Genomic DNA, 14,048 nt, shown 5'->3' with positions numbered 1-14,048 from the left:
CCCCTCTCTCTCGCCCCCTCTCTCTCTCCCTCTCCCCTCTCTCTAATTCTGAAGTGGAAGGAAAATGATACATGGTTTTCAAATGTTTTTACAAATAAAAAACTGAAAAGTGTGGCGTGCAAAAGTATTCAGCCCCCTTTACTCTGATACCCCTAAATAAAATCCAGTGCAACCAATTGCCTTCAGAAGTCACCTAATCAGTAAATAGAGTCCACTTGTGTGTAATCTAATCTCAGTATAAATACAGCTGTTCTGTGAAGGACTCAGAAGTTTGTTAGAGAACATTAGTGAACAAACAGCATCATGAAGCCCAAGGAACACACCAGACATGTCAGGGATAAAGTTGTGAAGAAGTTTAAAGCAGGGTTAGGTTATAAAACAATATCCCAAGCTTTGAACATCTCACGGAGCACTGTTCAATCCATCATCCGAAAATGGAAAGAGTATGGCACAACTGCAAACCTACCAAGACATGGCCGTCCACCTAAACTGACAGGCCGGGCAAGGAGAGCATTGATCAGAGAAGCAGCCAAGAGGCCCATGGTAACTCTGGAGGAGCTGCAGAGATCCACAGCTCAGGTGGGAGAATCTGTCCACAGGACAACTATTAGTCGTGCACTCCACAAATCGGGCCTTTATGGAAGAGTGGCAAGAAGAAAGCCATTGTTGAAAAAAGCCATAAGAAGTCCCGTTTGCAGTTTGCCACAAGCCATGTGGGGGACACAGCAAACATGTGGAGGAAGGTGCTCTGGTCAGATGAGACCAAAATTGAAGTTTTTGGCCTAAATGCAAAACGCTATGTGTGGCGGAAAACTAACACTGCACATCACCCTGAACACACCATCCCCACTGTGAAACATGGTGGTGGCAGCATCATGCTGTGGGGATGCTTTTCTTCAGCAGGGACACGGAAGCTGGTCAGAGTTGATGGGAAGATGGATGGAGCCAAATACAGGGCAATCTTGGAAGAAAACCTGTTAGAGTCTGCAAAAGACTTGAGACTGGGGCGGAGGTTCACCTTCCAGGAGGACAACGACCCTAAACATACAGCCACAATGGAATGGTTTAGATCAAAGCATATTCATGTGTTAGAATGGCCCAGTCAAAGTCCAGTCCTAAATCCAATTGAGAATCTCTGGTAAGACTTGAAAATTGCTGTTCACAGACGCTCTCCATCCAATCTGACTGAGCTTGAGCTATTTTGCAAAGAAGAATGGGCAAACATTTCAGTCTCTAGATGTGCAAAGCTGGTAGAGACATACCCCAAAAGACATGCAGCTGTAATTGCAGCGAAAGGTGGTTCTACAAAGTATTGACTCAAGGGGGCTGAATACTTTTGCACGCCACACTTTTCAGTTTTTTATTTGTAAAAAAATTTGTAAACTGTGTATCATTTTCCTTCCACTTCACAATTATGCACCACTTTGTGTTGGTCTATCACATAAAATCCCCAATAAAATACATTTACGTTTGTGGTTGTAACGTGACAAAATGTGGAAAAGTTCAAGAGGTATGAAAACTTTTACAAGCCACTGTATATCCATATTAAACTTCATCTGCCATGTTTCTGCCCACTCCCCCAACCTGTCCAAGTCACCTCGCATCCTCATAGCATCCTCCTCACAGTTCACACTGCCACCCAGCTTTGTGTCATCTGCAATGTTGCTAATGTTACTTTGAATCCCATCATCCAAATCATTGATGTATATTATAAATAGCTGCGTACCCAGCACCGAGCCTTACGGTTCCCCACTGGTCACTGCCTGGTCCCAGCACCGAGCCTTGCGGTTCCCCACTAGTCACTGCTGGTCCCAGCACCGAGCCTTGCGGTTCCCCACCAGTCACTGCCTGGTCCCAGCACCGAGCCTTGCGGTTCCCCACTAGTCACTGCCTGGTCCCAGCACCGAGCCTTGCGGTTCCCCACTAGTCACTGCCTGGTCCCAGCACCGAGCCTTGCGGTTCCCCACTAGTCACTGCCTGGTCCCAGCACCGAGCCTTGCGGTTCCCCACTAGACACTGCCTGGTCCCAGCAACGAGCCTTGCGGTTCCCCACTAGTCACTGCCTGGTCCCAGCACCGAGCCTTGCGGTTCCCCACTAGACACTGCCTGGTCCCAGCAACGAGCCTTGCGGTTCCCCACTAGTCACTGCCTGGTCCCAGCACCGAGCCTTGCGGTTCCCCACTAGACACTGCCTGGTCCCAGCACCGAGCCTTGCGGTTCCCCACTAGTCACTGCCTGGTCCCAGCACCGAGCCTTGTGGTTCCCCACTGGTCACTGCCTGGTCCCAGCACCGAGCCTTGCGCTGCCCCACTAGTCACTGCCTGGTCCCAGCACCGAGCCTTGCGCTGCCCCACTAGTCACTGCCTGGTCCCAGCACCGAGCCTTGCAGTTCCCCACTAGTCACTGCCTGGTCCCAGCACCGAGCCTTGCGGTTCCCCACTAGTCACTGCCTGGTCCCAGCACCGAGCCTTGCGGTTCCCCACTAGTCACTGCCTGGTCCCAGCACTGAGCCTTGCGGTTCCCCACTAGACACTGCCTGGTCCCAGCAACGAGCCTTGCGGTTCCGCACTATTCACTGCCTGGTCCCAGCACCGAGCCTTGCGGATCCCCACTAGTCACTGCCTGCCATTCTGAAAGGGACCCGTTAATCCCTACTCTTTGTTTCCTGTCTGCCAACCACTTCTCGATCCATGTCAGCACTCTCCTTTCCGTCTCCTCTCCCTGTCTCCCCCTCACTGTTCCCCCCCCCTCACTGTCCCCCCCTCACTGTGTCCCCCTCACTGTCCCCCCCCTCACTGTCCCCCCCTCACTGTGTCCCCCTCACTGTCCCCCCCTCACTGCCCCCCCCCTCACTGTCCCCCCCTCACTGTCCCCCCCCTCACTGTCCCCCCCTCACTGTCCCCCCCTCACTGCCCCCCCCTCACTGTCCCCCCCTCACTGTCCCCCCCTCACTGTCCCGCCCTCACTGTCCCCCCCTCACTGCCCCCCCCCTCACTGTCCCCCTCTCACTGAGCCTCTCCCCACAGTTCAGCCCGAGGTGAGCATCTTCATGTCGGGGGATGGGCGCCGCGTGTGTTGTTTCACCACGGCCTTCTACCCGCGCTCCATCGAGGTGAACCTGGTGCGGGACGGCCTGGTCCTGGATGAGAGCCGCTCCCACGGGACGCTGCCCAACCACGACGGCACCTTCCAGCAGCGCCGCTGGGCCCACGTGGAGCCCGGGGACACGGCCCCGCTCTCCTGTCGTGTGGAGCACCCGGGGCTGTCCGAGCCCCTCGAGGTCTTCCTGGGTGAGTGGGGGCGGGGGGGGCGCGAGATCGGAGAGAGGAAAGGGGAGGATTTTGAAATAGAGGACTGGGTGAGGGAGGGGGGAGAGCGGGAGAATGGAGGGGGGGATTTTTGAGTTGGGGGGAGGGTGGGAGAGTTGGTGGGGAGGGGTGGGGTAGCGCTCAGGGCAGGTGGATGAGGAAGTAAGGAGAGGAGGGGAGAGAAGGGGAGAGAATGGGAAGGGGGTGAATGAGACTAGGGGAAGGAGAGATTGGGGGAGGGGAGGGGATCCGGGAACCCGGTGTCTGTCTCTCATCCGCCTGTGTTTGTGAATCTGGGACAGTCCGCAAGTCGGGCATCAACGTGATGATCATTGTCCTGGTGTTCGCTGTCCTGGTGCTGGTGGTGGCCGCGGTCGTGGGGGGAGTCCTCTACTGGAAGAAGAAACAAGGTAGGAGTGGGGGGGAGACAGTGGAGGGGCGCCCTCTCCGCAGCCCCCCCCCCGACCCATGCCCCTCAACCTTCCCCCGAACTACGACCCTCAACCTCCCCCCCACCCCGCCCCTTCTGATACAAGACGTCACATTGTTCCCTCTGTCTCCCGTCTCCTCCCCGCTCCCTCCCCCAGACCCCCAGACCCCCGTCTCAACCTCTCTCCGCCCGCCCCTTCTGCCACGTGGGGGTAGGAGCACACGGGGGGGGGTCCAGACAACACAGTATCAGGCCCTTCGGCCCACCGTGTCCGTGTCTGCCCGTCAGGGGCCCGTGGACATTGCCGCCATTTGCCGGCTCTGTGCCGCTGGTTCTCTGCCTGGCAGCTCGGGCCGGACATCCATCGGGCTGAGAGTCTCTGCTCACCCCCCCCACCCCTCGTGCAGCGCAAACACATTGCAGCCCCCGGGGGAGGGGGGATTATTCTCCAACCATCCTCCCTCAAACCGCAGCTCTGCCCCGGGTCAACGTGACCTCCCGCCCGCCGCATGTGTCTGCATCATCCTCCGGGCACCTCCACCCCATGGCCTGGCCCAGCGGAAACACCGAGTACAACTCAATCTGCCCCCCACTCCTCCCCCTCCATCTCCCCCTCCATCTCCCCCACTCCACCCCCTCCATCTCCCCCTCCCCCTCCATCTCCCCCTCCATCTCCCCTCCATCTCACCTTCTCCCCGTCCTCACCACCCCCCTCCCACCTCACTCCCCCATCTCTCTCTGCCTCCCTCATTGCCTCCGACCCGTCCCTCCCCTCCTCCTCCATCCCCTTCCCTGTGTTTCCTCACACCTTTCCCCCGCCTCCCTCTCCCTCCCCCGTCTCCACTCTCCCTCCCGACCCCTCTTTCCCCGTCTCCCATCGTTCTCCCTCACCCCGCCATTTCCCCCCCCCCCCCCCCCGGCCATCTCTGTGCGGGGTCGTCGGGGCCGCTGTGGGAGCCGGTGTGGGTGGGAGCGGGGGCCGATGTGGGTGTGGGGGCCGATGTGGGGGCCGGTGTGGGTGTGGGGACCAGTGTGGGTGTGGGTGGGGGGCCGGTGTGGGTGTGGGGGTGGGGGCCGGTGTGGGTGTGGGAGCCGGTGTGGTTGTGGGTGTGGGGGTGGGTGTGGGGACCGGTGTGGGGGCCGGTGTGGGTGTGGGTGTGGGTGTGGGGGTGGGTGTGGGGACCGGTGTGGGTGTGGGGGCCGGTGTGGGTGTGGGGACCGGTGTGGGTGTGGGTGTGGGGACCGGTGTGGGGGCCGGTGTGGGGGTGGGGGCCGGTGTGGGTGTGGGGGCCGGTCTGGGTGTGGGTGTGGGTGGGGGTGTGGGTGTGGGGGCCGGTGTGTGTGTGGGAGCCGGGCCCATCTCTTGTCCCACTCTTCCCGGTCACAGCCCAGCCCGTGTCCGCTGTGTGATTGGGTTGAGAGCTGAGGGTTGACAACTGTCTCTGTGTTTTACAGCGGGGAAGAGCGGCTACAATGCCACCAAGAGTAAGTACTGTGTCTGTGTCTGCGCGTGTCCGTGTGTTTATGAGCGTGTCCGTGTGTGTCTGCGCGTGTCCGTGTGTCTGTGTCTGCGCGCGTCCGTGTGTGTCCGTGTGTCCGTGTGTCCGTGTGTCCGTGTGTCCCTGCGCGCGTCCGTGTGTGTCCGTGTATTTTTGTGCGTGTCAGTGTGACCCTTGCGTACCTGTCCACGTGTCTGCGCTGTGACCGTCTGTGCGCGTCCCCGCCACGTGTACGTGTCCGTGCGAGTCCCTGCGTCCCCGTGCGCGTGCCCGTCTGTCCGCGCCTCACTGCACCCACGGCGTCGCCAGTTGACGTGTAACGTCGCTCCTTCCCTCCGCAGCCTCGGAGCGCGGGGAAAACTCATCAAACTCCTCTGCTCCAGCCTGAGGTAGGAACTGGGACCCTGTGGGGGTGGCGTTTATTCTGCTGGAGGGAGGGGGGCAGTGGGTATAATTCCCAGTGGGGGGGGGGGTTTATCACCGGGGAGGGGGGGGGGTATTCCCGGCGGGGGAGCTGTGGGTTTAATGCCCCGTTGCGAGGGGTGGGGCTACCGTTTGTGTGTATGTGGTGGGGTGGGGGTTTGGGGGAGGTTTATGCCAGCGGTGTGTGTGTGTGTCGGTGGGGGGAGGGTATTATATCCAGTGAGAGGAAGGTGGGTATTCCCGGGGGGGGGGGGGGCAGTTATTCCCGGGGGGGGTGGTTTTATTGCTGATAATTGAGGGGATGGGGGGGGGCGACACAGACACGACAGTGACATTAAAGAGACTTGTGGATGGACACGTGGACATGCGGGGAGGGAGGGAGGGTGGGTGACGCGCAGACAGATGGTTGGTGTCGGCAGCATGGTCGGCACAGCCAGTGTGGGCCGAAGGGCCTGTTGTTGTGCTGTACTGTCCTGTGGTGCTGGGGGAGTGTATTGCCGGCAGGGGGCGGGGGTCAGTACTACTGCTACACGGGTGGGCTTGTGTTGCTCTGTAACCAACTCTCTCTCTGTCTGTCTGTCTCCCCCAGGGCCGCCGTGTGCCGCCGTGTGCCGCCGCCGCCGCCGGTACAGGAGCGTCGGTGGAGAGCGGGACAAGTTGGCGGGGTTTCTGCTGTTGGGGGGGGGGGGGCTGTAATGGTGGGGATGGGGGAGCAATGAGCGCATCTACAGCTGATTTGGTGATTTGGACTATGCGCTTCGCTCTCTGAGTTGCTGCTAATTTACTGACTGCACTGGGGGGGGAGGGGGGGAGGGCTGCTGCCCATAATGTTCCTGCAATGACGGGGTTCAGGGGGGGAACAGTCCCGATCAACATCTGGTGGGTATCACAGCTGGAGCGTTGCAGCGCTGGTTGACCCGAGGCCCGGAGCCGCTCGGTTCCTGGCCTTGTGACGTCACATCCACCCGTGGACTGTGGGGGGGGGGGGGGGGGGGGGTGATCAGGGAATGTGATTCTTTGCTGGGGGGGCGTGTTCTGCTTCACTGTCGCCACATAAATGTTCAATAAAATCCAGTGTGTTCTCCAGCTGTTTGTCCGTGGCTGTTTGTGGTGGTGGTGGGGGGGGGGGGGGCGAGTTCACGGGGATTGAGGGGTGGGAGGCGGGGGTTATGGGAGGTGGGGGTCATGGGGATTGAGGGGTGGGGGGTCACTGGGATTGGGGGGTGGTGGTCACTGGGATTGGGGGATGGGGGGGTCACGTGGATTGAGGGACGGGGGGTCACGGGGACTGAGGGGTGAGGGGGGGTTTATGGGGGTGGGGGGTTACTGGGATTAGGGGTTGGGGGGTCTCTGGGATTGGGGGGTGGTGGTCACTGGGACTGAGCGGTGGGGGGGTTACAGGGATTGAGGGGTGGGGGTCACGGGGACTGAGGGGTGGGGGGTTACAGGGATTGAGGGTTGGGGTCACGGGGACAGAGGGGTGGGAGGCGGGGGTTATGGGAGGTGGGGGTCACGGGGATTGAGTGGTGGTGGTCACTGGGATTGGGGGATGGGGGGGTCACGTGGATTGAGGGGTGGGGGGGTTTATGGGGGTGGGGGGTTACTGGGATTAGGGGTTGGGGGGTTACTGGGATTGGCGGGGTGGTGGTCACTGGGACTGAGGGGTGGGGGGTTACAGGGATTGAGGGGTGGGGGTCACGGGGACTGAGGGGTGGGCGGTCACTGGGATTGAGGGGTGGGGGTCACGGGGACTGAGGGGTGAGGGGGGGTTTATGGGGGTGGGTGGTCACTGGGATTAGGGGTTGGGGGGTCACTGGGATTGAGGGGTGGGGGTCACGGGATCTGAGGGGTGGGGGTTACAGGGACTGAGGGGTGGGGGGTCACGGGGATTGGGGGTAGGGTCAGTGGGATTGGGGGTAGGGGTTCACGGGGATTGAGGGGTGTGGGGTCACGGGGATTGGGGGGTGGTGGTCACTGGGATTGGGGGGTAGGGTCAGTGGGATTGAGGGGTGGGGGGTTACTGGGATTGGGGGGTGGGGGGGTGCGTCGGGACACTGGGAGTGGGGGGAGGTTACGGGGATTGAGGGGTGGGGGGTCACGGACGTTGGGAGAGTGGGGGTCACGGCGATTGGGGGCTGAGGGGTCACGGGCATTGGGAGGGGGCAGTGGGGACACGCCGGGGGAGGGGGTGGGGAAGGTGCCGGGACATCCTCGCGGGGCCGGTCCCACTTCCAACCGCGGAGCCGTCTGGAGCTGGTGCTGACGTCATCCTCACCAATCAGCTGGGCAGGAGGCGGGCCGACTGGATATGGACGTCCCACGGCATCGAGCGCTACGTCATCACGCAACGCTACGCGCTAGGCGTACGCCGTCAAGACGCTGCGTACGCCGTCCAGACGCTGCGTACGCCGTCCAGACGCTGCGGGCCGTCAGGCCGTTCGCGCGCGGGGTTTTTGGACAGTGTCAGTGTTCCGGATGTCGGGACCAGCTCCGCACGACTCCATACGGCTCCGGCGACCGAAGTGGGACCGGCCCAGCGACGTCGTACGGCTCAAGTGACCACGTTAGGTCGCGCTAGCCGCATGCAGTCGCATGCTCGTGGGACAGGCCCTTAACTTAGCGGGCCAGGCAGCATCTCTGGAGAGAAGGAATGGGTGATGTTTCGGGTCGAGACCCTTCTTCAGACGGTGTCGACCCGAAGCGACCGTCATACCTTCTCTCCACAGACGCTGCTTGAACGGATCAGTTACTCCAGCATTTTGTGTCTATCTTCGGTCTTGTATCTGGAAAGCTTTCTGCTCCCTGGTTGGCTCCTCCGTCAGCCTCTCATCTGGGTTGGCAGGACTTTCATATGAAGAAAGACTGGATAGACTCGGCTTGTACTCGCTAGAATTTAGAAGATTGAGGGGGATCTTATAGAAACTTACAAAATTCTTAAGGGGTTGGACAGGCTAGATGTTGGAAGATTAATCCCGATGTTCGGGAAGTCCAGAACTAGGGGTCACAGTTTAAGGATAAGAGGGAAGTTTTTTAGGACCGAGATGAGAAAAACATTTTTCACACAGGGAGTGGTGAATCTGTTGAATTATCTGCCACAGAAGGTAGTTGAGGCCAGTTAATTGGCTATATTTAAGAGGGAGTTAGATGTTGCCCTTGTGGCTAAAGGGATCAGGGGGTATGGGGAGAAGACAGGTACAGGATACTGAGTTGGATGATCAAACATGATCATATTGAATGGCGGTGCAGGCTCGAAGGGCCAAATGGCCTACTCCTGTACCTATTTTCTATGTTTCTATGTCTATGTTCCATCCACAATCTAATGGCCAGCCGGAGAGAGACAACCAGGACCCAGAGACCACTCTACGTTGTCCGGTGTCCGCCAATCCTACCTCGCGGTCCAGTAAGTTGGTGTGGATTGAATATGTCCACAATTCCCGGCCCAGTTCTGCCACCGATCTGTCTCTATCCCACTGCTCCCGAGGTTACCAGCCACCTCTGTTCCCAGACCAAGAGGAGAAGGTCTCCGTTCCCTCTGCCCAGCGGTTTGTGCGCCGCGGTCGTCAGGCCTGGAGGAAGTCCCGGTCTGCCCTGCCCTGCACCGCTTCCAGGTATAGACGGCGGGCGGATCATCACCGGACCCCTGTCCCTCGCTACCGCCCTGGGCAGAGGGTCTGCCTGTCCACCCGAGACCTCGTCCTCCGCGTTGAGGCCAGTAAGTTGGCGCCCGGTTTATTGGTCCATTCACTGTTCTCAGAGTCATCAACCGCTCTGCTGTTCGCCTTAGACTGCCCCGGTCTATGTGTATTCACCCCACCTCCATGTATCCCGGGTTAAGCCTGAATCTTCCAGCTTCCTGTGTCCCGCTCCTGTGCTACCTCCGCCAGCCCGCACCATTGACGGTGGCCCCGTGTACATGCTGAAGCGGCTGCTGAAGTCCCGGCGGCGTGGCAGAGGGATCCACTACCTGAATGACTGGGAGGGCAACGGACCAGAGGAGAGGAGCTGGATCCCTGCCCGTGACATCCTGGACCCTTCCCTCATCCGTGGTTTTCATCAACAGCAACAACGGCCAGGAGGTGTCCGTGTGAGGGCGGGGGCGGGGGGGGGGGGGGGGGGGGGGGGGGGGGGGGGGGGCTCCCGTCACACCTGCCGCGTCTCCAGATAGTTGAGACTCTCCACATTCCACCCTGATGTAATCATGTTAAACCTGCATTCACTCCGCTGCCCTCATCAGTCAAGGGTTTCCTGTTCACTTCACACCCAGATTTAATTTCGGAAGTTTCATCGTGTGCAGGAATTAGCGACCATTATATTATCCAAGCAAAACTGCACTTAAAGCTTAAAGTTCCTTCAAAACCACCGCGTAAAATTTCCCTCTGGGAAAAAAATGAACAGCGAGGAATTTAACGTCTTAGCTAAAAATCTGGGAAAAGATTTCTTCAACCTGCAACCTGATAAAAGATCCGTAAATGACAACTGGGTGTGGCTGAGAAACTCCTTCAATAATATTGTTACAAATCATGTTCCTCAAATACTAATTAAGGGCCGTGTGCGTCCTCCTTGGTTTTCGGCAAAACTGAAACGTCTCTGTAGTAAGAAAGAGATGTTTTATATCCGCGCCAATAAAAGGGGTACAAAACTGGACTGGGAGAACTTTACTAGCGTGCGGAAGCAAGACGATCGTGCTATTAGGAATGCTCATGGACAACATGTTTCCTCTATTCTTGGGGGAGAGCAACCCAAGGCTTTTTGGAGATATGTGAAATCCAGACGGACAGACAACACTGGTGTCCAGATGCATAAAGTGTACAACTGTCTGATCACTGAGGACCAGGCGAAAGCAGAAGCTCTTGCAAACCAATTTCAACACGTTTTCACCCGGAAGATGTGGAGCCTTCATCATTTCCAGTCCTACCGCCCAGCCCGTTTGCTGATATGCCTGCTATTAAAATTGAGGTTGAAGGTGTCAAGAAGTTATTGCTCAACATCAGTACCACAAAAGCAATTGGACCAGATCAGATACAGAATCAAGTCCTCAATATCGCAGCCGAAGAACTGGCTCCAGTTTTGCAGTTCATTTTCCAACGATCGCTTGACTCAGGTGATGTTCCGCTGGATTGGAGGAAGGCCAACATCACTCCTCTCTTTAAGAAGGGTTCAACCACCAACCCAGCGAATTATCGTCCTGTTTCATTAACAAGTACTTGCTGCAAATTGCTGGAGCATATCCTTGATAGTAATCTGATGCGACACGTGAGCAAACATAATATTCTTGCCGACAACCAACATTCATCTAGGAGGCATAGATCATGCGAGTCTCAGCTTATCCTGACGACAAATGACCTGGCCAAACATCTTGATAGTAACGTCATCACGGATTTAGTTGTGCTGGACTTTTCTAAAGCATTTGATGTCATCCCACACCAGAGACTGCTTCGGAAGCTTGACTTCTATGGTATTCGTTCCAACACGAAACGATGGATTTCCAGTTTCCTGACAAAACGTCTTCAGCGTGTGTGTGTGAACGGAAAGAGCTCCAATTGGCATCCAGTGTTGAGTGGTACACTCCAAGGGCACAGTACTTGGCCCACACCTATTTTTGCTTTACATAAATGACATCCATGGAAAAAGTCGCAAGGACGACCAGACTATTCGTTGATGATTGCTTGCTGTACCGTCCAATTAAGTCAGCTGATGATGAAGATGCTCTCCAAAAGGATCTCGATACTATGGTTGTCCGTGGATGCTTGTGGTGGTGGTGGTGGGGGGGGTCACTGGGATTAGGGGGTGGGGGTCACTGGGATTGGGGGGTGGGGTGCTCACTGGGATTGGGGGGTAGGGTCACTGGGATTGGGTGGTGGGGATTGGGGGGTGGAGATTGGGGGTGTGGGGGTCACGGGGATTGGGGGGTGGGGGGTCGCGGATTGGGTTTTTTTTTACACAGAGAGTGGTGAATCTGTGGAATTCTCTGCCACAGAAGGTAGTTGAGGCCAGTTCATTGGCAATATTTAAGAGGGCGTTAGATATGGCCCTTGTGGCTAAAGGGATCGGGGGGTATGGAGAGAAGGCAGGTACAGGATACTGGGTTGGATGATCAAACATGATCATATTGAATGGCGGTGCAGGCTCGAAGGGCCGAATGGCCTCTACTCCTGCACCTATTTTCTATGTTTCTATGTATATGTTCCATCCACAATCTAATGGCCAGCCGGAGAGAGACAACCAGGGCCCAGAGACCACCTTACGTTGCCCGGTGTCCGCCAATCCTACCTCCTGGTCCAGTAAGTTGGTGTGGATTGAATATGTCCACATTTCCCGGCGCAGTTCTGCCACCGGTCTGTGTCTCTCCCACTGCTCCCGAGGTTACCAGCCACCTCGGATCATCACCGCTACCGCCCTGGGCAGAGGGTCTGTCTGTCCACCCGAGACCTCGTCCTCCGCGTTGAGTCCAGTAAGTTGGCGCCATGGTTTATTGGTCCATTCACTGTTCTCAGAGTCATCAACCGCTTTGCTGTCTGCCTTAGACTGCCCCGGTCTATGTGCATTCAGTGGCGTAGCGTGGGGGGGGGGGGGGGGGGCAGAGGGGCGGTCGTCCCGGGCGCTAAATTTTTAGGGGCGCAAAAAAATTGTTGGGTAAAGTTTTTAAATAAAATTAAGAGGCCCGGGGAGCCGTTGGTGCGAGGAGGAGTTTCCCAGCTCTGATGCCGGGCGGCCGCTCTCGCTCCCCAGCCCCAGCTCCGAGGCTGCCAGTTCCGCCATTAGGCCTCGGCGCAGGTGGAGACGGGGGATACGACAAAAGACGTGAAGAGACCAAAAACGTGTTCCTTCCCCTTCTCCCCTCCCCCCTCTCTCTCTCCCCCCCCCCGCCCCCGACGCTAATGAGGGGGTGCAACACTTTAAACTGCCCCGGGCGCTCAAAGCCCACCCTACGCCACTGTGTGTATTCACCCCATCTTCCATGTATCCCGGGTTAAGCGTGAATCTTCCAGCTCCTGTGCAACCTCCGCCAGCCCGCACCATTGACGATTATTTAAATGGTAAATGGAGCTTCAGAAGCGTTTTCATTTTGCATGTTAAAACCCACCTGAGAACCATGGGCGATTTTGCAATTTTACTGACGGATTTTTCACTTTTAAAACTTTTCATATAACAAATGAATAAAGATGAAAAGTCAATAATGCCACTTTTGATGAAATGCAGCGAGCAAACGCGATAATTCCCGATATTTTCGATCTTTAAATCTCCACGGCAAATGTCCGCTGACCACTTCCGCTGTTTTTGCACCTTCAGCTCCCTCTTGAATTTACCTTAGTTTCTATCTTTCTTCTGGACTGTAAAGTTAGGTAGCTGTGCCTCACGGTCACCCCGACTGGCTCAGTAATTTACAGCTCAAAAACTGGCCGTTTTCGCGGTTTTTAACGGGTGTGAAAGTGCGTGTTTTCCCATTCACTAACATGTACCGGAATTACCAAGTGTACTCCAGTTTAAATTTTCGGTCACGTGGGTGCGGATCTACGCTCCAGTAAATCACCCTGTTATTGTATGTATGGCTGCAGGCGCGACATTTCGTTCAGACTGAAAGCTCTGAATGACAATAAAGGAAACTCAATTCAATTCAATGATCAGCCATGATCATATTGAATGGTGAATGGTGCAGGCTCGAAGGGCCGAATGGTCTCTACTCCTGCACCTGTTGTCTATGTGTCTATGTTGCTGTGTAATCTGTCCTCACAGTTACAGCCTCCATCTCCCTCTATTTCTCTATATTTCTGTTATCAGGGTCCGGGTTCCATCTTGTTCCCGCCCAAAGCGCCAACCGCCAACCGCCAACCGCCAACCGCCAACCGCCAACCGCCAACCGCCAACCGCCAACCGCCAACGCGCGCTGTCCTCACCTGCCCTCACCAAGATGGCCGCCGTCACCTGCCCTCACCAAGATGGCCGCCGTGTAGTATAGTGTAGTGTGGTCTAGTATAAATACAGTTATAGTGTAGTGTAGTGTGGTCTAGTATAAATACAGTAATAGTGTAGTGTAGTGTAGTGTGGTCTAGTATAAATACAGTAATAGTGTAGTACAGTGCAGTGTGGTCTAGTATAAATATAGTTATAGTGTAGTACAGTGTAGTGTGGTCTAGTATAAATACAGTTATAGTGTAGTGTAGTGTAGTGTGGTCTAGTATAAATACAGTTATAGTGTAGTACAGTGTAGTGTGGTCTAGTATAAATACAGTTATAGCGTAGTGTAGTGTGGTCTAGTATAAATACAGTTATAGTGTAGTACAGTGTGTGTGGTCTAGTATAAATACAGTTATTGTGTAGTGTGGTCTAGTATAAATACAGTTACAGTGTAGTACAGTGTAGTGTGGTCTAGTATAAATACATTTATAG

The 14,048-nt window shown here is 56.4% G+C and overlaps 1 protein-coding gene across 1 annotated transcript; it reads left to right on the top strand.

The window, feature by feature from the left end:
- The first annotated feature begins 3,022 nt into the window (after positions 1 to 3,022).
- On the top strand, positions 3,023 to 6,747 carry LOC116969525 (IgG receptor FcRn large subunit p51-like). Its single transcript, XM_033016379.1, has 6 exons — positions 3,023 to 3,290; positions 3,611 to 3,718; positions 5,194 to 5,223; positions 5,579 to 5,626; positions 6,250 to 6,264; positions 6,477 to 6,747. Exons 1-4 carry the CDS (start codon positions 3,050 to 3,052, stop codon positions 5,623 to 5,625), a joined length of 426 nt encoding a protein of 141 aa, XP_032872270.1. The 5' UTR covers positions 3,023 to 3,049; the 3' UTR covers position 5,626; positions 6,250 to 6,264; positions 6,477 to 6,747.
- The last annotated feature ends 7,301 nt before the right edge of the window (positions 6,748 to 14,048 follow it).

This window comes from Amblyraja radiata, unplaced genomic scaffold (assembly GCF_010909765.2).
Source record: "Amblyraja radiata isolate CabotCenter1 unplaced genomic scaffold, sAmbRad1.1.pri S69, whole genome shotgun sequence".
Classification (NCBI taxonomy): domain Eukaryota; kingdom Metazoa; phylum Chordata; class Chondrichthyes; order Rajiformes; family Rajidae; genus Amblyraja; species Amblyraja radiata.
This window is presented reverse-complemented; position numbering and strand designations above follow the sequence as displayed.

Coding starts and splice junctions, on each gene's coding strand:
- LOC116969525 (XM_033016379.1), top strand. CDS start 3,050: ATGTCGGGGGATGGGCGCCGCGTGTGTTGTTTCACCACGGCCTTCTAC. Junction 3,719..5,193: donor CTACTGGAAGAAGAAACAAG/GTAGGAGTGGGG, acceptor TGTGTTTTACAG/CGGGGAAGAGCGGCTACAAT. Junction 5,224..5,578: donor CGGCTACAATGCCACCAAGA/GTAAGTACTGTG, acceptor TTCCCTCCGCAG/CCTCGGAGCGCGGGGAAAAC.